Raw genomic sequence first — 26,258 nt, forward strand, 5'->3', positions numbered from 1 at the left:
TACTTGAAGAGAAAAAAGTTATGAAGTTGTCTGTGGGACTTTAGGTACTAAATCATCAACTGCATCCACCCCTTTCTAGCTGGTGAGAGCCAGTGTAGACAGTGAATGTAAGCGTGCAGCAAGCTGCATTCTGCCTGCTGTGTGACTTCTGTCTGGGAGGCGCTGGGGAGGACTGCAGTGCACCAGCAGTGCCCTGAGCAGCTGTCCATGTCCTGCACTCTTCCTGCCGTGCAGCCCTGACCGAATCAGCACAGGGAGGTAAAAACCCTCGTCCTGGTCTTGTAGTATTTGTGTCTGTTCCGCTGCCTTCTGATTAATGCACTCGCTAGCTCAGATGCAGACTTCTGAATGAGATTAAACTGCCTGTTCTTACGTTGTTGGCCTTCATCGTTGTAATCCTTCAGACCAATGTAACTGTTTGACATTTGATCCAAGCAATAAAGATCAAATGTTACACCCTGCACTGCTGTGTTTTTTCCATGGCTACTGCAGCAGTGGAAGCGCTGGGGAGCAGTTCTTCTTTTAGGTGAGAATGTGAAGATTTGCCCAAGGGAGCAGGAAGGTAAGACTCTTAACTCTTCCTTGGCATTTTGGTACTTAAGGTCTGAATCAAGCTTAATAGTACACTGGTCTTGCATCCTCTTCCACCTGCCACCTTCTGGCACATATTTGCACATACAGTTGAGGTGGCATGAAAATTCCAGAGGCAAAGTGAGAATGAAGTGATTGAGGGCAGCACCACTGGTTGAGGGGCACGGTGCTGCACAGCTCAAGAACAGAGCAGCTGCTTGCCCTCCTTTAGAGCAGCCCCTGCAGCCTGGCACACAGCAGGGAGGGGAACTGCTGGCAGCAGCTTTGCAGTTGCACAGCACTGCCCGGCTGTGCTGCAGAAATGAAAGTCAGCAGGAGTTCCTGCAACACACAGGTTTTTAAGAAGTCCTTTCTGGGGAGGAAATGAGTTTGTTTCTTATGTTTTCCTAGTAAAGATGAAGGCATTTATTAACTGTCAGAGCCAAGGATGTGCAGCTAATGAATTGCAGTATGGGCTGCTGGGTGTGGGCCTCAGTGCCCAGAGCAGCACTGCCCTGCTGCCTCCACCAGCTGCAGGCTGTTAGTTCCTCATTTCAGATAATTCTAGAAGTTTTTCTTATCTTTGTAAGTGAAGAAGACTTGAAAATGATTATCATTTTCTTCTGTGGATTAATTACAACCGCAGTTTAATTGGGTATTCGTCCACGAGAGAGAAATCAAAGTGAGGAATGAAAGTTTAATGTAACTTTCTTTGAAGTAAGGACAAAAGAACCAAGGCTCAAACACGTTTTTTTAAAAAGACATCTTCCATTCTCCAATGTCTTGAGCAAAATATACAGCACATTTATATATATATATTTATATATATATAAAACATAACTACATTCAAGTAACCAAACAATTTACATTTTCCCAAACAGAGAAAATAGTGCACGTGATTCACATACCTCACACCCGGCCATGCATACAAGAACACTGCCAGTACAGCAGCAGTTACACGCGATTACCCACACTACTGAGCTGCTGTGCTGAAGTACTGACACATCACTGGAACACAGCACGGAGCACTGCAGTTTTCTGCTCCTAGCATTTGGAAGTCTGGCTCTGTTCGGACTATTTTTCTAAGATCTGTTCAAATTTAGGGTTGGTGAAGGAGAAGCCATCGAACGCAGACTGATCCATGGAGTCGATCAGGTTTTTGTCACTGTAGGAGAGCTTTGGCTTCTCATTCAGAAATTCTCTGTCAAAGTTGTTGTAGTCACTCGCTGACTTCTGTTAAATAGAGAAGGAATGACAGTTTGGGGCAGGGCTGCAAACCTGGCTTCCAGAGCAACTTCCCAAACCACAACTCTGGGTTCAGTGAAAAAAAATTCTTTGCCTACTTTAAACAATACAACAACTTACACCTGGGCAGTTACAGATTGGTGGTTGGAAACAAACAGCTCTGTGTTGCTTTGAACAAAGAACCACCTGGATTCATGATGAAGCTTCACTTAATGACACAAGGATCCTCCGCTGCCGCAAGCAGTGCAGTCGCATTTAAGCCCACAGATATTTTTAAATTCCTGAAAGCATTTAAGGTCTGCATTCATTCAGAGAAAGACCTGATGCTGTCCTCCAGCTGTCTGTGTCTGGATAAAACTAACATTTGTGCATGTTTCCCAAGAATTCCCAGAATTTCCCAGCATTGCCCTCAGAAATACTGAAGGCCATCTTTTACTTTCTGAACCTTCAAAGCTTACAGTTTGCAGGACTCTTAAACTTCCGCAGTGCCTTCTATGTTAACGCCTCCCACTCGTAAGTGGAACAATTCCTGCACCAAGTATATAAGGACATTTTAAGAAGACAGCTTAATCTCTAGATCATTTATCTGCACCTGCACCAGGGTTAAGGAAAACTGATCTCAATTTTTAGCTCAGATGAAGCAGCGAGAGTCTGTGGTGATGCAGACTAAAAGCAGTTTGTTCTTTACACACTCCTCCTTTTAGATAACACCGGGCACATGCACTGCAAACAGCTTTAATATCAGTCTGAAGAACATCCTTCTGCCCAGCTGGAGACTCTCATAATATGAGTTTGGAGCAACAGAGGTATGTAGTATTGGTGCACACTGGTACAGGGACCAGCTGAGCAGCCCAAAGTTTATTGGTTCTTTGCCAACATGGCAACACAGCAGAGAAAAGCCCAGCAGTGCCAGCAGTAGTGCTAACATCAAGGCATGGAAAACATTCACTTCTCCACTGATCTAAAGATTTAAGAAGGGTGGACTTCAGAACTATGAACTGATTTTTCCTGAAGGCTGGAGTAGTAAATAGGCTTCTTGAGGTCATATACGAAGGTGGTCTTAAAAAGAAGATTTCAGACTGCAAAGCATTCCAGGTTTCAGGAAAAACTACAGTAAGTAAGAATGCTTGAAGCAAGTTAGAGAAACCACCCGTGACTCCTATATATATGGGCATTTGCAATAGTGCCAAGAAACAAAGAATCATCCACATACCACTTTTGGCTTGAAAGGAGGGTCTACCTCCCTCTTCTCCAGGGTCATCCAGTTGATGGTTTTGAAGAAAGGATGAGCTCTGATATTCCCAGTGACACCGAGCCTTCTTGTTGGATCTCTTTCAAATAGCTGCAAGACAAGATAACCAATGATGTCTCCCATGTGCTAAGAAGGTAGGTGGCACTGGAAGAAGTAACGGGCGTGCTGCTGAAGCGAAGCTGCTAACGGTGAACAGGCATGACTGCTAACCTCCCTTGGCTTTCAATTTGTAAGAGTTATCTGCTAGCTGATAAGCAGCTCCTTTTAAAAAGCTGAGATTTCAGGGAATCGTGGAATCTTTTGAGTTGGAAGGGACATTTAAGGCATCCCTTCCTCCTCCTGTAGTGATCAGGGGCACCCACAGTTCCATCAGTGCTCAGAGCCCCATCCAGCCTGACCTTGAATGTCCCCAGGAATGGGGCATCAGCACTTCTCAACAAACAAAAACAAACAAAAACTAAAAAATCTTCCTTCCTATATCTCATCTAAATCTCCCCTCTTTTAATTTGAAACCATTTCCCCTTGTCCTGTCACAACAGACCCAGCTGAAAAGTCTGTCTCCTTCTTTCTTACAGCCCCTTTGGGTACCGACAGGCCGCTCTCAGCTCTCCCTGCAGCCTTCTCTTCTCCACCTGCACAGCCCCAGCTCTCAGCCTGTCCTGTACGGGGCTCATAGGGAACACCCCTATTTGCAAGAAATACGCTATGCTGACCCACTCCAGGATAATCCAACTTACCTTTTCTAATATATCTTTTGATTCCTTGGTAATCCAGCGTGGGTAGTGAGGGGTGTCCATGCGGATCGACTCAAACAACTCATCTTCATCATCCCCATGGAAAGGGGACTGCCCAATGAGCATCTCATAAAGCAGGACCCCAAATGACCACCAGTCCACAGAGAATGTGTACTTCAAGCCTTGCAGAATCTTGTTCCATGAAAAGAGTACAGGGGAAGAAACGTGACTGATTAGCAAAAGGCAGAAGTGCGTGCCAAAAAACCAGAAGTGTGAGTTTAAGAGGAATCTTTAATAACGAGCTTATCTGGGGAGGTGGAAAAATCCAGCTGTCTGACAGGACTGCTGACACTGTAGCACTGTGCTCAGCTGCTGCCTGGAAGCTCAGAGGACACAACTTTGCTCTCATTCTCAAGTTTTCTCCATTAACTTTAAATGCCACATTCTTGGAACCATCTACTCTGGTTTCATTACAAAGTAATAAACAGGGAATGGAGGAACACACAGCAATGAAAGCAGATTATTAACCAACAGACTTTGACATTTATTGCTTTTAATAGCTAACCACCTTATTTGACTATCATGCAACTCAGATAAGAAACCAGCTCTGAACACAAGGAATTTAACTGTGAGAGTCTCCTCAGAAGCCGTTTTTGCTTTGAATTTTGGCTGTTTACGTGGGTGCATGTCTGCACACATTTTGCAGGAGCCCTGCACGTAAGGCAGAAGGGAAAGCTACAGATTTTCAGCAACTGAAAAATTTACATTTTAAAAGAAAAAAATCGGGGTTTTGTAAAGTGTAGACAGAGAACACTTACAAATGTTATGAGCCTTCCACAGAACAGCTCAGATTTAATGTTTTTCTTATGCTAATTAGACTACTTTGTTTTTTAAACAGTTTTGAACTGCTTTTCTTAAGAGGGAAGAATAACCGCAGAGGCCACTCAAAGGTGGGTGTGTTAAATCCATTGCAGCAGTGTGTGGCACTGATGTACTCACCTCTGGAGCAATGTAGTCTGGGGTCCCACAGAAAGTGCTTGCCTTGTTCTCACCAACTACATTTTCTTTGCACATTCCAAAATCAGCTATTTTGATGTGGCCTTCTTTATCGAGCATAACATTGTCCAATTTTAGGTCTCTGCAAAAGGGGGATAAAAGAAAAACAGCGTGTTTGAAACACGAGTGAATCATTTTTGGATTCAGATGTATGCGTGTTCCTCCTGGCTAAGAACAGCCTTCCCTACATCACACAAAGAGGCTTTTTAAAGAAATAATCATCCATCAACACAGCATCTATGAGTAGTAACTCCTGTACTTTGAAGATGGTAGGGAGAGAGGAAGACTTCTCCTCAGAGTAAGAGGGAGGCTGAGGTGTCCATACAAAGTGATCGTAAAATCCTCACCATGCTTCCATGTCCAGAACCACTCAGTGCTTCGGTTGCCTCTGGAAGGAGGTGTGAGTTAATGCCTCACCACTAACAGGAGTGCTGCACCGACTGTGAAACTCAGAGGAAAAGCTGTTGGATGCCAGGATTGTTTGGCACAAGCACCAATGTTCGAAGCCTGCCCAATTTTAGTACCACCTGTGACTTGTTCCTAGTCACAGCACAAGGCACTTTGCGTGCTGCAGCCCACTGTCTGTGACATGCCCTCTTGGTGCCTTTTCTCAGAACTGCACTCCTCACGCAGCAAGAGCCTTTTTTAACAGCAGTTTCCAAAAGCTACATTCCCTCCCTTTGACTGCAATGTGTTTTCTGTCCATCTGGCTGCAAAAGCACATACTGAGGAGAGCAGGCTGGAGAGAAATCATGCAGCCCCTCTGCTTACCAAGACTTGAGCAGATTTTACATGAGAACAGGGCAGTCTTTTCTCCCCAGGAGCTTAAGCTTACATTATCAGCTACTTACACTGCCACAAGGGTGAGCTGCAGGATGAACCAGAGGAGTGAGCTGCAGTAGGAACCAAGAGCCCCTGCTCAAATGCAAGGCACTGTAAATCCTCTGTGTTTGGGCTGTTCACCTGAGTAAGTTTCTGAGACAGGGAAAGCTCACTGTAACATAAGGCACTGCTCTTATCTAGCTGCAAGTTCTAAAATCATCTGCAGGGGTGAGAGGGGTTCACTGATGTGCATCACCTACCTAAAACTGTTCCAGTTGGGTTCTGTGATTACATTGGTCAACTTCCTGTGTGTGATGGGGAAGAAAAGTGCCTTTGGTTTTGCTGATGTCCTGTTGGTAAATGGTACTGTTTCTCTGAAAATATTCCATACTCTGAAATCTCCCTGTAGGAGCACTAATTTAATGTAGGGACATTTATAAGCAGGCCTGGAAATGCTCTACAAAATCTGGGATGGAAAGATTTCCTGCTGATAACAGCACGCTCCAACAGGTGTTTCTTTACAGCAGTAAAGGGAGATGGGCACTACTGGACATCTCTGCACATACCTAAGGCCATGCACAACTTGCTCTCAAACACACAGAAGTTGTCTGCTAGAGATAAGAGCTGCCTGAACAGGCAGCTACCAAACAGTGCTTCAGAGACTTAGGATCCCTTGTCATGTGGATATGTACAGTAAAAAGCATCTGATGAGCATCTGTTTCCTGATATTTGCACCTGGTGAGGCAGAAGCATCGATCCTGTGGCTTCACATAGATGGCAAAAGCAGACGACTTTCAACCTCTGTGATTCCACAGGGCTGGCAGGAACTGACACCCACAGGGACCCTCACCACTGCCACTGAACTGGAAAGACTCGTGATTTGAAGGGACAGTTTAAAAATAACAGACAAAATTGCTTTTGTGTAACATAAATAACATTCCATCATTCTGGTTGCCAAGGAAAAGACACAAAGATACAGAATTCATCTCAGGCATCTTAATGCCCTTGGAATAACATCAAATGTCTGACAGAAAGCCTTTACTTGTTACATCAATCAGTAACTCAAAGAGGCATGAAATGCTAAGGCATTTCCTAGTTCCCACGCTGGAACTGGATGGCACTCACCTATAAATAATGCCTTTGCTGTGAAGAAACTGTAGCCCACATAAAATTTCAGCTCCATAAAACCTGAAAAAACCAAAACGCCTTTCAGTTTGTCTTTCCCAGTTAAAACATGAGACAATGCAGCTGGCCAAAAGAACTAACATAAAGCTTCATGAAGTGAGAAGTGTTATACGTTCCTTTACATACTCAGAAGGAGCAAAGCAATGTTTAATGTTAGGCCTGTATTTATACAGATGGATGTTATAATCTGCGAGTTAACCTTCACCTCACAGCTGTGATGCCAAACAGTGGGGACAGCAACTTGCTTTAATTCTCTTTCATTGTGGAATGCTGTCCCTTTTCTACTCTCTAATAGTTCAGCATGTATTTATAGAGAAATATGCAAACAGTCTTTGAAATGCAGTTACTGAGAGCTTAATACAGCACTGCACAGGGGGTGATGGGCACTAAAGGCTACATTTGAGACAGACCTCAATACCTATATCCTTCTGTGCTTGGCCAATTGCAGCACAGGCTGAAAAGAAGCACTGCTTCTGTTCCAAAAAGGAGGTGATAATCCAGGATACCAAGGAAAACATTTAAGGAATGCCTTCTCTTCCCCCAAGAATGTATGCCTTTAATCCAGTGAGCATTTCCTCAGTACAACACGCAGTAACACCAGGCATTTTCTTGTCCAGTTATACAATAGCACTGGTGCTTCTGGGTACCCCATGCTGTTACATTGAAGATTCTCCCATTCAATGACACAATTACAGGCATTCTGCTGGGTGAGGTAGTTAAAAACTGACCTAAAACTAAAAGTTACAGTTGGGGTGATACGATATTTTTGCATCTTTTAAAGTCTTCAGCTCCAGTTATCTTTGCCATAGGTTACTGACAGAATCACTTTCCTATTTTTACAAACATTTTGTGTGAAGTGCATGCTATCCTCCTGTACTACTGATTTTATTTACTAGATTCTCCCAGCCTCCTCCAATGCTGTTTTCTTATGAAATTGTTTTTCCATGGAAATACTCTCCTAGAGAACACTAATACTGTACTTTTTCATTGCTGGCATATGTTGTGGCTTACCTAGCATCTTCATGTACAGGCATCCCTTAAAGCAAAACATGACAGTGCTTTGTAAATGTTAGAACCAGAAGCAGAAGAACCATAAAGCATGCATGGAGATTGGGACTGAAGCATTGTGGACTTACGTTGCTCTGTAGAGATCAAAACGCCCCTTGTCTTGTATGTGAAACATCAGGTCTCCCCCATTCAGGAACTCCATAACAAAAAACAGGTGATCCTGTTTGCAGATAATCACAGAACAGAAACATCACTGATGCCATTGTGTACACAGTAAGTAGCAACATGGCTCCTGGGTACCAAGTGGCCACATTCCTCATCTCCTGAAATATCCCTAAGAGTTGCTAACGATTTGAATAGCATGATCTTATGAGGCTGAGGAGCTCATTGTGTATTCTGTGGGCTTCTAGATTTAATATAAACATACATTTAAACAGACTTACTGACTTCTGTCTATCATTACTGACAGTCATTTTTGTTCCCTTCACTGAGGACGATAAAGCTAAGGTCAAGGCTTTACATTAAACTGCCTCTTACTCCACTTTGTGTAGATGTACTCAGATCCCATTCTGTTTTCCTCATCACACTCACGTGTACTTTGCACAAGTCTTGTGAACTACTGCAGGGGAGCACAACAAGAATGAAGCAAAGTTAAATCCCCTCAGCTACTCTCCCTTGACCATTGGTAGCAGCACCCATTCAGAGGCTACACGCGTTGTGTCGCTGCTGCCACTGGGTTTCTTTTCCTTACCTTTGTCTGGAACGTGCAATAAAGGTGCGTGAGAAATGGATTTTCCCATGCAAGTGCTAGGACCCGCTTCTCCACCATGGTGCATTCCACATCATCATCAATTAGCACCACATCTTTTTTCAGAGCTTTGATGGCAAAGAACTCATTCTTTCCTTTCAGCTCAGCAAGCAGGACCTACAAATGAAACGAAAGATGAGATTAAAGCAGGTGTAGGAAAGACTGCTGGTAAGGCATCAGGTAAGGAAAAGTCAAGGGCATTTACAGTAAGCGCCATGACAACTAAACAACCACATGAGTGGGAAGGATGGGTGAGACTTGGGAAGGTGAATCTGCTGGGCGTAGCTAAGAGGAGATGGGGTACAAAAAGCATGGAACACAGGCAGGGCAGCTGTCAGGGCAGTTTTTCTGTCTTGTGATAGCATAAATAGATGCCTGTTTCTTCATTGGAGCTGGAGTTTCACAGCCAACAGAGGACAGGCCCTGAGGAGGTCACACCACTGCTGCACACGCACAGAGCAGAGGCAGACAGGAGTGGAAGGTCACGCTGCCCTCCCACGTATCCCCTCCCATTGCACTGAGTCCATTTCTATACAAAGTGTATCAACATGAATTATCCTTTTGGATGAAGGGCAATTCCTCTAAACTGGATATCAAATAATTCAAAACCTGTTGTGCATTAATGAATCCCTTCTGCTATCTGACAGATTCAGGTGAAGACTTTTTGTCTTTTTGACAAGGATGTGTTCTACTGTGTTCTGTTATAATGTTATCTACTTGAGTGGATGTAAGACAGTTCTGGTTAACAGAAACAGCCCATAGTACTGCAGAGATCAAGCAAGGCTGTCAGTTTAAGCTCTGTAAATTTACTACATACCTTTCCAAAACTTCCTTTCCCCAGTACTTTATGGAAGACAAAGCTGTCAATATTGAATTTTCTCCTGCTCGCAATTCGTGATGCTGGCTTGGCAGAGCTTCCCTCCCAGAGTTTATCATATTGGCTGTTATCTGCTAATTCAAAAAGGAGGTTAAAGCTCAGTATATTTAGAAAAACTGCACAACTCAGATCCCCTGCTAGGAAGTAGTGACACTATTTCAATTCAGTGACACCCTATTTCAGTTCATCTGCTGCTGGGACACTGGCCAATCTAACCATACAGGTCAAATCACGTAGTTTACAACGAGTTTAAATTACTCAAGAACATCTGATAACATTGGATTGGAATCTGTGATCATTTCTGATGCTGGGTTTAAGCAACACATACATTACGAAAATGAAAGAGCCTAACTTCATCACTAAGATACAGAGCATAATTTGGAGAACAGGAGAGGAGAGCTTAGTCCTCCAGTCTGAGGAGAGAGGCCACAAAAAATCTGGTTTGCATCTGATCAAAGAATCACCAAGGTTGGAAAAGACCTCGAAGATCATGTAGCCCAACCACCTACCTATTCCCCACTGAACCACGTCCTTCAGTACAACACCTAAATGTTTCCTGGACACCTGCAGGGGTGGTGGCTCCACCACCTCCCTAGGCAGCCCATTGCAGCACCTGACCGCTCTTTTGGAGAAGAAATTATTCCAAATATCCAACCTGAACCTCCCTGGTGCAACTTGAGGCCATTGCTTCTCATCCTACTGCTGTTTCCTGGAATAGAGGCCAACCCCCACCTCATCACAACCTCCCTTCACGAAGCTGTACTCCTCCACACTGACCAATCATGGCTCCCTCAGCCACTCTCCATAAAACTCACGTTCCAGTTCCCTCACCAGCTTCGCTACCCTTCTCTGAACACATTCCAGGACCTCAATGTCTTTCTCGTAGTGAGGGGCCCAAAACTGAACACAGTACTCGAGACCTCAGCCAGAGCTGAGTACAGGGGACGACCACCTTCTGCACCAACTAGCAACAGATGATGCTGGCTAAAAAGCACGAAAACAACAGCTAAGTTTGATTATATTCTAAAATTAATAACATCATTCCTTGGAACCCTACTGCACAGATCTACCATGTCACAACAAGACACTGATGACAATCACAAGGTGATACTCCATACACCCTGCAAGCTGCACAGCATCTGAAGCAGGCAGGAATCTCAATGGCTGCAATCCTGACCTAATATTCAACCAAGCCACCTTTGCAAGAGGTTACTTGCTCTCTTTTGGCAAACCAGAACAAGTATGATAAATAACATGACACTCAGTTTCTTACTGGGCATTGCAGCAGAACCATCTCAGTGTATAGCTGCAAAACCACCATTTACTTCTTACTGAGCCTGGAGATTTTCATCTGATACCAAGTCAGCTTTTTGTTACAATTACCTCTGAGTAAATAACCACAAGTTGCTAAACCCAGATATATTAACTGCTAGAACTCTTTAACAATAGTAAAAAATACAAATAAACCCTCATTCTGAACCTGCTGAGATCATTTAAGTGGGATCTGGAATCCTATCTCAGCTGTTCAATCTCAGCTAGTGTTCTGGCTCTTGAATCCCACAATTGACAGCAGTTGTCACTGCACAAAGGCTTCTTACATACTGGGAACAAAGAAAGATGGTTAACAACATATGTGACATTTTGGGGGAGGTGGAGAGGTGTCAGAGCAGTGAGCTGCCCCCCACTGCCACTCAGGAACAGTGCCACAAGGAGATAACACACAGGTGTCCTGCAGGAAAGGGGGTTTGCTCGTAGACTGACAAAACACTGCTCTTGGCCAAGAAGTTATTAAGCACTTTGCCTGGTCAGGTAAAAACTGTGTGTATACTTTTAACAATGCTTGTTCAAAAAATCATCCAGCAGAAAGCAATAATGAATAACTGAGACCAGCAGTTTGTGCAGTCTGGTGGGTAAATGGCTGGAGGAAAATATGGTTGCTTTTCTCACCTGTTGTATCCCCTCCTGGACCTCGAAGTTTCTTATCAAAATCCTGGTAAATACCAACATTTTCTACAGATCCAGAATCAGACCTTCGTGTGGACTTCTAAGGAGGAAGGGAACACTTTAAGCTCTACTGACACTGGTACTTCAGCAATATCTACAACAACAGCTGGTAAATGCAGTGTGATGGCAGCACGATCTTTGCTTTTTAGTAATTAACTCCCAGCACATCTCTCCTGTAGAATTCTAGTTCACAGGCTATTTAGCCACACTTTTTCAGCTCAGCCAATCACTTCACTTCTTTCACTGCAAGAAAAACAGTTGCCAGAAATCCTGAGCAGTCTGTGTAGTTATTTGCTGAAAAACTACAAAAGGTGACAAAAGGTTTGAATCCACAGTGAAAATAATTGTTTGGTTTGAATTTGCTGTAGGAAACTGTTCCCTGGACTTGTGTTAATTTTTCTGAAAGAGGAGATGGGATGCAGTACTGGGCACACCAGAGTCAGCGTGTGACATCCTTCTTTAGCACATGCAAAGAAATTTGAGGTAGGAAGATCTCAGAGATCACGTTCTACTAATGAGCACATCAAGTTTTTCTGTGTTGTGAAACCTCTCTGTGTTTCCAAAGTTAAAGCTAAAGGAATGCCTCAGCTGAGAGGAAATACTGTTGGCTTTTGTGATGTATTTTCCTGTTTTATTTCAGAGCTTGTGTTTGAATCTCAATTTCCAACTCAGAAGTCAACAGCAGTCTGTACACAAAGAACAGCCACACTGCAGCAGGAGATCAACAAGGTAACTTATGGGGCCAGTGCTAATTCCAGGGGCATTTTCTTTCTGTATGTGTCAGATTAATAAAAACTGAAATGATTTGGTCTATTTCTCCTTTCACACTTAATTTTAGCATTCAAGGGAAATTCTCAAGTTGAAGCACGAGAAAAACAGACTTCAGCTTTATGCTTTGAACACAATTAAACAGAAAGGGAGAAAGTAACCCTGGGACTGTCAAAGAACCAAGGTGCATTTCAGGGAGAACACTCCTTTTTCTGAGCTCTTTGTCAGGAGGGATGCTTCTCTCCTCAGCTTCACCTCTAAGGTGCTGACATCACTGTTATTCTCCTAATGGTCAAATTAAGAAGAGAAAGTTGTTTACATTCCCTCAGTTCCAAACTTCCATTCCCAACAGAAGTGATGTGGAGTAGGTGAAGTAAAATAAAAACCAAAAATGCTCTCAAACAACTAATTCAATGACAAAGGGCAATAAAACATACCTGGCTGACTTGAGTTAAAGCTTCAGCTAGCAACTTCTGGTTAATTCCACACAGGTTGGCCACCTTCTTTTGGCATTTATGATGCACATTCATTGCACATTCTAAAATAAATTTAAGGGCAGTTATACAAGCACCAGGAAAATAACATCTGAGATTACAATAAAATGGCTTTTTTCTCAGTGCAGTTCATAAGAATTACAGCAAGCCCAAGTTAGACATTAATCTGTGACTACAAATAAAAGTTAAAATTTTTTATCTTTAAAACAACGAAGGCTACAAAAATACAAAAAAAAAAGTTCCAACCATTCTTCTCAAGGTCTGTTACAATAAAGATCATCTTACATTTTTGTGACAGAACTACAGAAATCTTATTTGCAGAGAACACTTTAACTACCCTTTAGGTGCTACCTTGAGTCAGTCTCACCAGATTTCAGCTACTCCCAGCAGCAATTTTGATTATGCTCAAGATTACATCTCCAGTGCATGTCTTCCAACTGCATGAGATGCTCAGCTTGGCTGAGCTGCCACACAAGCCAAGCACCTTGCTGTCCCCCTTTCCTAAAGAGCTGTTTGAACAATACAGGGGTGATAAATCTCATTCTGCATAACACACAAATGCAGTGCGTGGTGGTAGTTAATCTCTAGCAGGGGGCAGAGAGAAAGTGATGCTGCTGGACAAGCAGTGGGAGGTCCCAGCTGCCCTTCCTCTTCCTCCATACCTTCACATTTGAGTCCTTGCTTGACCAGCCCCCAGAGCAGGCTGCCGCAGTGGTCACAGAAAGTAGGGCTCATGTAGTTGTAAACTTTGAAGCGGTGAGGCATGTCAATGTTGAAACGTTCCTTCTGAAACTGTGGGCAGAGAGATGGGTGAGGCACTCGACCCAAAGGAGGACCAGCTTCCTACAGAAAATAGCTTGGAAATTACAAAGCTGCAACAATTTTACCCTGGATGCCCCAGTCTTAACATTCTGCAAGTAAGAATTTGGGTGCGTATCCCAGCCTAACAAGGCAGTTACTGAACAAAAACATGCTTTTAGCATCTCTTTACATCTTACCACATTAGCAGAGAACATGAAGCTACAGAGTAAAACATATATGAGACAATCGGGTGAGATTCTAGGGGTCCTGACAATAGTCAACTCTCACTTCCAAGAACTGGTGTCATATAACACAGATGAAAGACAAGAGTCTCTGCAACACACACTCAAAACACTGGGAAAACAATGCCACCTCACCCTCACAATACATCACCAGATGTAGCTATGCACTATGCCACAAAACACATCCAAGAGAAAAATTTGGTATTTGGGGCTTTTGAAGCCTGCGAAAATCCTTCTTGATCCACGAACGCATCCTTTATCGAGCAGGGAGTGAAGCACCCATCAATACTGCCCACCTCCTTCTAGGGCTTTTAACTACCATTTTTTTTTCTTGTTTACTTCCAAGTTTCACCCACTATGTATTCAAACCCATTCTTAACACCCCCCGGAATGGACCTGCCTGTTTCCATACAGGGCTTTGTTAGCTCAGGACTACGTAGCTACACTCCAAGGACGCTGTGCCAGCTCTTACCATGGTGTCTCTGCTGTTGGCTGCAGTACCAGTACACCTCCCAATGATTTTATCAATACATTTCTTATGAATAGCAGCGTTGCATTCTTCATGACACGTACAAGGAAGAAAAAAAAAAAAAAAAAAAAAAAAAAAAGGATTTCTTCAGATAATAAATACACGGGATGAGGTGTTTGCATTTCATAGCACAACATGAAAAACACATCATCACACCATTGTACCAAACCATTTCTATCAATATGATCTTTTTAAAGCAGCTTCCCTTTCATTCTCTTCTGTCATAGCCTCTATTTCTGAACGAAATCTGTCTCCATTAGATAATGCCACCAGAATTTGATGATATGAGGACAATATTAGGCTTTTGATCCTCTTTGACACCTCCCCTGCTGTTTGAAATAACACACAAATATCTACTCTAAGTTATGAAGTACTTTTGAATTCAGCTGTAAAATCCATCAGTAACTGTAATTCATTTGACAAAAGGTTTCACAAAAGCAGCTGTCATGTATGGGTGCAGCTTTCCCAGTGTATTACACACACATTAGAAGAATAGTTCTGTCTACATCTTGGTACTAAAATTTCAGGTATGAATCACAACTAGGCAACTTTAGATCATCACACAAAATTTATGTTTGGCATCTACTGATGACGTAGATGTTTGTGCAAATTTACAGGATTTTTTTCCTAAGGTCACTAATGGATCTGTAAAATAAATTAGATCTATAAAATAATGTAGGAAGTAATACAATAAAAAGACAAAATTCAACTTACGCCTACATTTGTATCCTTGTTTATTCAGTCCCCTGAAAAACAAATGACAGAGAAGGAAATCACGTAAGTACATGCTTGCTACAATACAAATGTTTTGGGTTTTTTTCCTATTTTCACTATGTCATTCAATTCCTTCATCCATGGGACCATTTGGTCCCATTAATGAACTGGTCTAGGTTCTGGTATTCAGAACCCACTGCCGTAGGAAGACAAGACTTAGAAATAAAGGCAGTATGTTCTGAAAGGCTATCAAATTAGCAGGAGAACACAGAAAAAAACCAAAGCTTCAATCACAGGGAAATTCCTCCTGATTTGGCTTACTGTTAAAATGACTTCCCTACCAAACTGATCCAGCTTCTTGCTCTTGATGGGTCTTTATTCTGCTATCAGATACTTCATATCTCAAAGTCTGAGAGAGTAAATTCTTGTACTACTGATGAATTTACATCTATGTTTTACTTCAATATACGAGGGCAATGTTACAGATATTTATCCTTTGGGGGTGCGGGAAGGTTAGAGCTTCCTTCTTACCACACAAACTCTTTGCAGACAGAACAAAATGTGGGCTGTCCAAAGAAGGTAGCAATAAATTCATGATTTTTGATGTAGTGGATCTTTGCTTGCTTGATAGCTCCTCTCCTGTTGATAGTTACTGTTCCTTCTTCTTCCCTCACTGACTGTCTGCAATCTAAGGGGAGAAATAAGCAGACAAGAAGACATACTTTTAATTCTAAGTTATTACCAAGACTAACATTTGTTTCTCCAAAATGTTGTTTCCTCTTCTGTTTCCAGCTTGTATTTCTAATTTACACCTCCATCATCCTTGCAGGCATTCAGTCCAACAAGGGCAAAGCACATGAATGCACCGGTTCCTAAGCATTCTTTTTACAGGCAGCTCTCTCTCCTGCTCCTTCAGAGGAAGCCTTCAGCAAATGAAGCTGACAAGAAGCAGAGAAGTAGCACAGGCTCACTACAGAAACGACAACTACAGATGTTTCTCGAAAAATTCTAAGCTCTAGTTCATATTAGAGAGAAATTATGTTTTATTGGAAGCAAGATATCTTCTCCATCAGTAGAAGCCTTTTCATACTCTGCATGCCCTTCTGAATCTGATCTTCCAAGTCATCACTGGACCACATGGCTGTTTCATTTTGAGATACAAATTTCCTCAGGCCTTCAGGAATTGGCTGAGAACTGGCCCATACAGACCCTTCATCCCTGGTTATAGTGAAGCTATAAGGAAGGAAGCTTCCCAGCTTGTACCACAAAAGCAAGTCTCCCGTGTCATAATCTCTCAACCACAACTCAAGACTCTATAGTGACTCTACATGTTTTGAAAACAATAGGAGGAGTCTGTAAAGGAAATGACTCCATAAAGATGCATCAAGTTGACTGGGATAACTAGCAATGTAACTGCAGGGCACATCTCTTCTGGACAGAAAGGAGCTGATGAGAGACAATCCCGATTCAGCAGAGAAAGACACAAGCTTCAGTCAACCACAGGAGCAAGTGCATTGCTAACCACATCTGTTCTGGTCAGCAGCTAGAAGGCCTCAATGAAGAAAAACACAGCCATGGCTCACAGGGTGGAAGTGCTGCAAAGTTTAGGGTAATGAGACTGCCTTGTGCAGGGTGGGAGGTTTCACAACCATGGAGCAACACACAAGCCACAAGAGTACTTTTCCCATTGCCAGCACAGCTGGGGTTTGATTTACTCCATGGCACTGATGCCTTTCAACAGTGTCAGGCAGTGCTCTGCCTTCTATAAGGGCTGCTCCAAAAGAAATGCTCCTATTTTATTCTGTCAGCCCACGAAGTCAGAGGCAGACGTCGGTGGGATGGCAGTTGAGGTTGAACCTTCCTACCAATATCCTGTGACATTTTGTTGCCAAACAGAGACAGCAGCAGAGTCAGACAAAATGGTGTTGGACATGGAAGTGCTTATAAAACAAAGGGCTGCCACTATATTTCTCCATGCAGAAAAATTAGCAATAACTGACATTTACCAACACTTGCTGAATGTTTACAGAGACCAACTGGTGGATGTAAGCACAGTGAGGTGTCGGTGGTGTGCTTCAGCAGCACAAAAGACCATCATCACAGAATCACAGAACGGCCTGGGTTGAAAAGGACCATAAAGATCACACAGTTTCAACCCCCCTGTTATGTGCAGAGCTGCCAGCCACTAGGAGGCATTACTTTTGGAATGACCTACATACACTGACAAAATAGCCCTGTTTCCTTTGCCAAGTCACATCAACCACAATGCCTGCATTTACTGCTAAGTTACCCAAGAGCCCTATTCTTGTTGCTAAATGTGTTTGTTCTTTGTCATTTTATCCACTGTCTGCCACTGCTGAAGTTCCAACAGACCACTGAACCTGGAAGACAATCTATCATCTGATACCATTTAGAGTGTCCTGAGCTAATTCATCAGTCAAGACAACAGCAGTCAGCCTACAGCAGCACCTGCTATCGTGGAAAAGAAAAGTCAAAGTCAGTTCAGAGGTTAAGAAAAGATTAAGCATTTTACTGCAAAGAATGATCAAAATAAACCCCTTGGTTTTTAGCATCAGATATTAAAGCGCTTTCCTGAGAAACCGACCACCTGGGTCAGAGGAAAACCCATCCTGTCTTGACCTGATGAGTTCAAAAGAAGCACTGACAGCATGTACACTGCGACTTCTTTAGGAATAGGATTCATTTCTGCTGTTCAAAAGGCCACTGAGTTCACCCAGCAAAAACTCCCATCAACCGCCGCACTCCAGGCTCACCCATATCTGCAAACAGTCCTATCCTCTGGTTGAACCTTCCTGAGCAAACACACAGATCACACCCACTGTCCCTCAAATGCTTCCGGGAAACCACACACTGAAATGTGTGGGCAAGAAAAAAAAAGCATGTCAAGAGCTGGTAGGAGTTCATACTGTCTGCTGCATGAAAAGCATGTGTTCAGAAGGGGGATTTAATCAGCAATAGCAACAAAGCAGAGGAAGGAATGCTGTTTCTTCACGTGTTTTAAGGAGATACCCTGTGACTGAACAGACTGGGGAAAAAGTCTTCCTAAAGTCTGAACACTGTGGTTCCCCATTCTACAATGAGCAACAAACAGGATTCACCACTGTGCACAACAGGATACGGCTGATATACTGTTAGCAATTTGGTATTGCTGATGCTGAGTGCAAGACTCCCAGATAACACTTTAGATCAAGATATGGAAAATCACGGTGTTCCTCCTTGTCTGGAAAACTGACATTGAATCTAGCAGAAATGCATTAGATAGGCATCTAATTCTAATGGGTAATTAGGAAACTGGGCTGCACCACTTGAGAAGAAGAGGGAAAAATAAATGTTTTCCTTAAACATACTCAACTATGAAGAACCCTGGAGCACAGAGAAACTTCAAAATCTGCACGTGACAATGAACAGTCTTCACAAACAGCTGCCTTATTACGTACCTCTGCCATAAGCAACATACCAAAGCACAGCTGACAGCACGCTGCACGCTTCTGAAGATACTGCGAGGTTTGGACAGCAGCTGTACGGCATGTACATCTGGACCTGAGATGGCTCCTAAATGATAGCACAGATCATTTACTGCAGCTGTACTTAGCAAGTTATCGTTAAGGTGCAAATTATCTCTAATGTGCATTGCTCAAGTTTTTAAGTTCAGCCAAACGTGGACTCGGGGAACAGAGGCTTTGTTTTAGAGATGCAGAGAAAACTAATGACTGCAAGGAAAGACATCTTCCAACAGCAGCATGGAGGTGGTGAGAGGAAGAAACACTAAGGGAAAGCCTTTGCGTTTCTCCAAGCCAGAACTTCCCCAGGTGACACACTTGTGCTGGGCTGGAAAAACCAGAGCCACGGAGCTGAATCAGCAATAGAATGCGGTGACTCTGCTGAAACAGCAGTCTGGAGCCCACCGTAATCATTTAGAACCCAGCACACACCATTAACCATCACCTACTTCCTCTGTTGAGAACTGCAGTTAATATTTATCAGTGGCACGCTGCTTTTATATGCCAATGATGTGACAAAAGGACCCCTGCTGCCCTGTGCCACACACTCATTAAGCATGCCTGAGTGCAAACGCTGCACTTCTCCAGAGGTGCTGCAGCCATAGCAGTGTGCACACTGTCCAACTGTAGCACCAGCCCCTGTGACTTTTTGTAGCCAGCATCACACCAGGCAAACCACAGCCTGAGAAACATCTGCTGAGCTACCTGACACAACACTGCGGGACTCTGCTGAACTGTAATGAACCTCAAGGCGACACGTCAGGTTGTTCAGTTTGACCTTCCAAGTTACAAAAGAAACAAAAAGGGTTTTAAAGAGAATAGAAAAACATTTATCATCTTCAGAGTTCATTTTTCACTTTATCCTGTTCGTTTCATGATTTTGTTTATAATCTGAAGAGAGGAAAGATAACCAATGCTCCCGGCAGAACCTGAGAACCGAGACTTTGCTTCAAACAGGGAGGGACAGGCAAAATGTTTCCAGAGTTAAATGGCTGATTGAGTTGAAAGAGATTTGTCTGAAACTTTACTGTAAATTATAAAACTCACCAACATTTCTATTCTGTGTGTCCTTCTGCAGTTCTACTGCTCGCAATTAGCTTTGTTTGAAAGGGAGGTCAAGAAAAATATTAATCTCACGGGGTAATCATTAAAAAAAGAAAACTTGCTTCTCGCAGAGGAGATCTTCCTGGTACAAACTGTCTCTCTAATCTGGTCTTGGAGAGGTTTGCTCTACAGATCTGTACAAAAAAACATCCACAGAAGTACGAGTTTCCCAGCAGTCTGTGTTTCTGTGACGCAATTTTGCTATGCTCAACTATTTTGGGGTTTGCGATCGTTATGATTCACTTGCAGGCTGATTATTAATATTGGCAGGTGTTTCTCTTTCCTCTTAAGCCGTCTTCTCCGCTTTCAAAACCTGCACAAGCCCACGCTGCGTGCACTCAAAGCTGGAGCACAATGTCACGTTCCCTGCCTCGGCCCCAGGCTTCAACAAGGGAGCTCAAATCCATTTACAAACTCTTCCTAGCTCCTTTTGTAAAGGCAAATATAATCCATATAATAAAGGCAAAGGCACAGAAAACACAATCTTTAATCGAAAAACCAACCAAATTGCAACTAACTGAAATTTCAAACATATACTTGATATTGAGCTTCCTCTGACCTGCACAGTGTTAGCTACCTTCCCAACCAAACGGGCGACCAATTGTGCACTTAACAAACAGCTCCAGCTGTGAATGTTTGATTTCCTTGAAAAGAAAAAGGTTTCTGTTAAATGATTGCAGGCATCCTTCTGCACGCAGGTCAAATCCAGACCCACGCAACACGCAGATCATGACAGCAGAGCATCTGTGAATCTGTTGTTTGTGTCATGGTTTTTCACAGAGGCCTCAGAAAAACTCTGATCTGAAAAGCTCTCAGATCTCAAACTCACCCAACACTCGTCACAACACACACGAGAAAAGCACGTTCCAAACAACCGCAGCTCCCTGGCTCGTATTGCTCTCCCAGAAACCAGATACTTCAGATATGAGGAGCTCACGTGCAAACCAACTGATCCACCTGCCTGCAGCTGAAGGTAACACTTCAGGAAGCTGAAAGCAGCAACACAGTCAGTCAGAATCCAGAGCCAAGAACAAAAGCTGTGTTCCCAAAGCTGCTAACGGAGCAAGCCACTCAGCAGTACAGCAAGCCACACCTGTGATCCTGGGTTTTCTCACTCTGTAAGGTCATTAATTACATTTAATGAAACAAGGAAGCATTAAACACGTTGCAACTCCCACCTATTAAAAGTAAAGATGCTTTACAGAACTATAAGCTATTTTTCAATACTGCAAGAGAATGAGAAGGAAAAGGAAAACAGCATTTTGAAAACAGGAGTCAACATCCTGCTGTTCTGCTTCACACACTAGAAGACAAGCTTTGATTTCCAGCACAAACTCATCTGTAGATCCCAGGACAGAAGGCAAAAGAAGCAGAGCACTGTGCCAGGGCTCTGCTGTCCTGCCTGGGTAGAAAAGAGCATCCAAGACTGGGCAGGCTTTTCAAATGTGCCTCTAAAATCTGTGACTAGACCCCGGTCTGCAAAGAGAATGCACAAACACATAAATGAAATGGCTCAGCGTAGCCCATCGTGGAGCAAATTTAATACCACTTAATTCCAAGACAGTTATTTTCCATTATTCTCTAACAACAAATCTGGTAATGGAGCAGTACCATGCTTACCTCTCAGCACTGCTGCTCACTGTGAAAGCTAAGAAAAGCAATTTTCCATAGAGATAGCAGAACATGTTCTACTTAGATGGAAAGGTTGGAAATCAAAACTATCTGCAAAATGAGACAAAGAAAGCTTGTCACCTCTGCAAAGTGCCTGAGATGTTCAAATGCAAGCTACCACCTACAACTCAAGGACACAGATGGCAGCAATACCTCAACCTAGCAGCTGGAATGCCAGTTTCAGAACAAGCACTTTAGTATTTTAGAGCAGTGCAAAGACAAGTGCAAACTGCTGCACAGCTTTCCTACATAGCAACGTACAGTGAGACAAAAGCAAGCCTGTAACACTGAGCAGTGCATGTTTCAGTATAATGATGCTGGATGTGAACATTCTGAGCATCAGATTGAACAACTTTCCTTCACAAAACGTAGCTGGACAACTATGTCTTGAAAAGGAGTCTGATGACTCTGTACTTCAGTTATCAAAAAGGGGTTGGTCAGTCACTGCCTGCAAATTGGAAGGTAAACAGGGAAAAAAGTACTGTACTGCAAAGTAGAAGGCCTAGCTGAAACACTGCAAATGTCAACTTTTAAATTCAAGTAAGACTGGATGATTTAATAATCTGTTCACTATTTACACTTCATCTACTGCCATTTTCAATCACCAATAATAAAGGCAATGAAAGGACTTTAAACAACGCTGTATCAATTTTTAATTTAATCTCACAAATAACAATGTGGAATCATTTTATAGTATGCACAGCACACATCAGCACCTCTCCCTAACATTTTATAGCAAGTTAAACATGTGCAACCTCTACTGTTTCACACCAGTATGGAGGGAAGGAGCTTCAGTTTCATAAAATGAAAAACCAAAAAAAATGAAGCAGGATTTGTGCACCTGTGGTCGAGAGACATTTAAGCTTTCTGGACAAACAGATTTCTGTATGCCTTGCTGAACAGACTGAGCCTCATCACATCTGTCCCCCATGAAGCTGCCTTGGCTGGGAAAGCAATGATGATGTCCAAGACAAAAGTTTCCTAACATAATGGTTCCCAACAGTTTGAATGTCAAACAGAATATCTCTGGTGCACAAACAGAGATTCCAACCTTCAGTGACATGCTTTTGCATATGGTTCCTCAGATTCACCAATTCTTTTAATATTTAAATATATATATATTTTAATATAAAGAGTAAGCATTTCACAAAGAAGGACGAAGTAACAAGACTAGAGGCAGCTTTTGGGTTGTGTTCTTTTTGCCATGCAAAGCTAAAACACCAACTCTGAGATGCTGCAGTGTCACCTCCTGCATATCACCATCTATCTTTAGTAGCCTTTCCAGAAGCTGCCATGCAGGTTGCACATATGGTACAAAAACCCTTTAGAATCTACTTGTTCTATGAGAGTAGAACTATGTCCCCTGTATATATTTGGAAAAAAAGAAAAAACAAAATAACCACACACAAAAAAAAAAACAAGCAAAAAAACCAACCCCAAACAAAAAAACCCATCAGACTTACACCAGTGCTTTCAAACTTACTGCTCACTCTCCACTGATTATTTATAAACGCAGTATTACACCATGTAAGACTGGTAAGCTAAAATGACAGAGCAGTGATTCCCAATAAATAAAGCTTTTGTGACTTCCGGTATGGGAAAGTTAAGCAAGCTGTGAGGTTTACATCATTTCCCTTGGAAAGTTATACAAATCCCTGCTAGAGTATTTGTTTTTGTTGGTGTACCTACAGCTTCCCCCTCTCACAGTGAGTACCTCCTCCCATCTCCTAGCTTCTTTCCAGTGTGTGCACATTTCTAACACATGTAGCCTGTTAACTTCTTCATCTGATACAGCAGAACACAAATAGGATTTGCATTTAACATTCAACCATTCACCAACTGTTACAATTGATTTCCATGACTAACGAGTAACAGCTGAATCCCAGAAAAATCAGACCCACTTCCCCAGTCCACAAAACATGTTTACCACATAAATTAGAACAAGACATTTCACTTCTTTATGCTTAAAACAGGAACTCGGTATCTTTCTGTTGAGTCAAAACGTGAGGACAGACATATTAAAGGCCCCAGGGTGCCTGAATGCAACAGGACTACAGAATATGAAGTCATTTAGAAATTAACAAATGTGGCACCCATGACTCCACCAAAGCAAAGAAAACCCTTAAAAAACAAATTAAAAACCTGCAAAATGAATTAATAAAATAAGAAATCTGCTCAGTATACCAGGAGGTTGTTGGGTTTTTTTTGTTTGTTTGTTTGTTTTTGTAAGCTACATCCTGTGTTTTACAGAACTGGAAATAAAAACTGAACAGCTGACATTACCTGCATCTTCTAAAAAGTACTGCACAGCCATCAGCACCTTCCCCTGAGGCTGTAGGTCAAGCTGCGGAAAGAAAGATACCAAAGGTGAAGTATGTGGTAGACTGAAACTCCCAAGAGCTTACACTGCTCTCTAGGCAACCAAAGCACAGCGTTCAGTGACTTCTGGATTGTGGCCCTGTTCCATATCTCAGGCTGCAGCAGAACCAGGTGCTTTTATCCTATTGTTTTTACTAGTATGCTGCATCGCTTTGATGCCGACCCAGCAGCTCAGTGCAGTTACAGTTCACTGTTTTCACACGTTCTCGTCCCTCTTCTTTATTTCATCAGCATCTACTTTTACTTTCAGTAAATTCAATTTGCACAGGAATCCAGTTTTCAAGTTCTGTACAACAATTAATAGCAACACTGACAGCACAAACCACAGATACACCAAATACTGTCACACGTCATCAGAAAAACAGCAATGGCATCAACATTTATTTTGCTTTTTTCCTCAAACTGTTACACATGGTTTCTCTGGCAAATCCTACTGACCAACCTACATCACAAAGCTCCCAGAGAAAAACAAGTGTCTTTCAAGCCTAGGCTCAGTAACCACGACTTCTTAACCCGCGGCCTTCATAAAGGATAGGAAACTATTAGCATGAAAGAATCAGACTCAGTCTTTACCTTAGAGCAAAGTACCACTGGGTTAATACAACTTGGGAAAAACAAGATACACCTGTGAACGTATTTCCACAAATCCCACTGCCCTACTGGGATAATGGCCAATTCTATATATTTTTTTATTTCTAAGGCACTGTCTGACATTCAGAAACATCTGCCTAACAAAGGCAAAGACTTCAGTAGCTACTGACTGGTTTCCTCTCCAAGCACAAAGCCAACCTTCCAAGCTATGGTAAATGAAGTGACATCTTTGCTGAGCACAACGGTTTACCCAAGTCGTGTCTGAGGTCATTTAATGCTGAATGTGACTAGATGGTACCTGCTCTGTGGATAACAAGCAAAAGATTTCAAACCACTGAGCTGGCTGAACTAATACTGATTGCTATTACTTTCAGTTCTAAGTAATTGCTTTTGTCTCAGAATTCAAGTTAAGGTGGGGAAAAAACGTACAATTTCAGAACATAACAGATGAACACAAACCAGTGAGATATTACTGAGCTTGCAAAATCTGTAAAACCTTTCAATAATATTAAACATCACCTTAAGTTTTCTGTTTTTCACCTTCAAGATTTGTTTGGTGAGGTGGGCTTGCGCATACTCAGAAGAGTGAAATCCTGCTACTTGCAATAAAAATATACTTGAGATAGATAGAATAGTTCCTTAATGAGTACTCCCACACTAAGCAAGGCAACAACGGGATGTTCCCTCTGGTGCTTCTTCCTAGCATTCAGAATGACCTACCGTTGACTTATCCACCCCTTTCCAATGGGGAACTAGCTTTGTCACTTCTGTGAGCAACAACACCCATCAAACCAGACGTATCCATAACTAACTTTACTATCCTGCTTCAGGTGGGCCAGTGAAAAGGCCTTCTCCTGAAGCATCCTGGGCAAATTCAGCAACAGTCCAGCCCAACAGGCTTTGAATATGAGACTGTGCATGAGATTTTAAGGAGACCTGCTCGTATTCAGAAAATGCTTCTTTTGCACCGACCAACTCCGCACACATGTGAGCAGTTCCTGTAGCACCAGATACGCACACTTCTTGTGCAAACTGTCTGGAGTTCAGCTTTACCTACAACTGCATGTTGGTCAAGAATATGGCACCACGCCACCCAGCTCTCACCCAAATGATGGGATATCTAGACACTGTTTTCTGAATCTTTTCTCTCCATTCTGTGCAGGACACTAACTAGTGTTGCTTCAAAATCTGATACAATTACAGAATTATAGAGTGCGACATGCCACATCACATTCTCACCACACTTTTTGTTAGACCAGAGTGTGAGCAGCTTCACTGAATGAAAAGAGAAGGAAGAGATCTTATTTAAGCTTATTCAGGTAGGGAATAGGATTTTATAAAGGTGGCATCAGTAAAACCGTGATTTATCAAAAACTCATTGCAGCTCATCAACTGAATGACTGAAATAACACGTTCAGTATTTCAGATCTGTGGGCCCGTGGTTTTGATACTGCCTGTTCCTATCACTTCTCTCTTGACACAAAAAATACATTTTTAATTTGCTTTTTATTTGATGCTTACATGGAAATTAAAGATCATTCAAACACAATTATTTAACAGTTGCTCTTTGATTTTACGTTGTTTGACAACAAACAACTTCAGTATTTAAAACTACAGCAGACCTTAACTTCACCTCCTACACTACACTCTTGAGTTCGACTCTCAAAATTGCATCTAGCACGATACAGGAGCAAGCAGAGGTTTAGCAAGATGCTGCACCTTTTGATTTCATCTACAAACCACTGGGCATAGAGACAAGAAAGGATACCATTAACTCATAAATGTGGATTAACAAATGTCCATTACGCAGCATCAAGCCAGGTAAAACATTTTGTGAAAATACATGTGTAAAACAGAAACATCAAGCTGAAATGCCTCAGAAT

The 26,258-nt window shown here is 42.4% G+C and overlaps 1 protein-coding gene across 2 annotated transcripts in view; it reads right to left on the reverse strand.

Moving 5' to 3' along the window:
* Nucleotides 1–1,644: 1,644 nt before the first annotated feature.
* The window catches only part of PRKCD (protein kinase C delta), a gene marked incomplete at both ends in the record, with an annotated part of 28,578 nt that continues 3,964 nt past the window's right edge, over nucleotides 1,645–26,258 (reverse strand). Inside the window, 15 exons of one of the 2 annotated variants that reach the window (XM_079540360.1) lie at nucleotides 1,645–1,803; nucleotides 3,029–3,157; nucleotides 3,805–3,993; nucleotides 4,801–4,939; nucleotides 6,805–6,867; nucleotides 8,001–8,092; nucleotides 8,624–8,797; nucleotides 9,498–9,628; nucleotides 11,505–11,601; nucleotides 12,767–12,867; nucleotides 13,486–13,615; nucleotides 14,339–14,424; nucleotides 15,110–15,141; nucleotides 15,641–15,797; nucleotides 23,689–23,749. In XM_079540360.1, the coding sequence (XP_079396486.1) occupies nucleotides 1,645–1,803; nucleotides 3,029–3,157; nucleotides 3,805–3,993; nucleotides 4,801–4,939; nucleotides 6,805–6,867; nucleotides 8,001–8,092; nucleotides 8,624–8,797; nucleotides 9,498–9,628; nucleotides 11,505–11,601; nucleotides 12,767–12,867; nucleotides 13,486–13,615; nucleotides 14,339–14,424; nucleotides 15,110–15,141; nucleotides 15,641–15,797; nucleotides 23,689–23,749 (1,740 nt within the window). Of the gene's footprint in view, nucleotides 1,804–3,028; nucleotides 3,158–3,804; nucleotides 3,994–4,800; nucleotides 4,940–6,804; nucleotides 6,868–8,000; nucleotides 8,093–8,623; nucleotides 8,798–9,497; nucleotides 9,632–11,504; nucleotides 11,602–12,766; nucleotides 12,868–13,485; nucleotides 13,616–14,338; nucleotides 14,425–15,109; nucleotides 15,142–15,640; nucleotides 15,798–23,688; nucleotides 23,750–26,258 lie in introns of both variants that reach the window. The other variant, XM_079540359.1, reaches the window with a different exon arrangement.

This window comes from Tetrao urogallus (genome assembly GCF_951394365.1).
Source record: "Tetrao urogallus genome assembly, chromosome: 10".
Lineage (NCBI taxonomy): Eukaryota > Metazoa > Chordata > Aves > Galliformes > Phasianidae > Tetrao > Tetrao urogallus.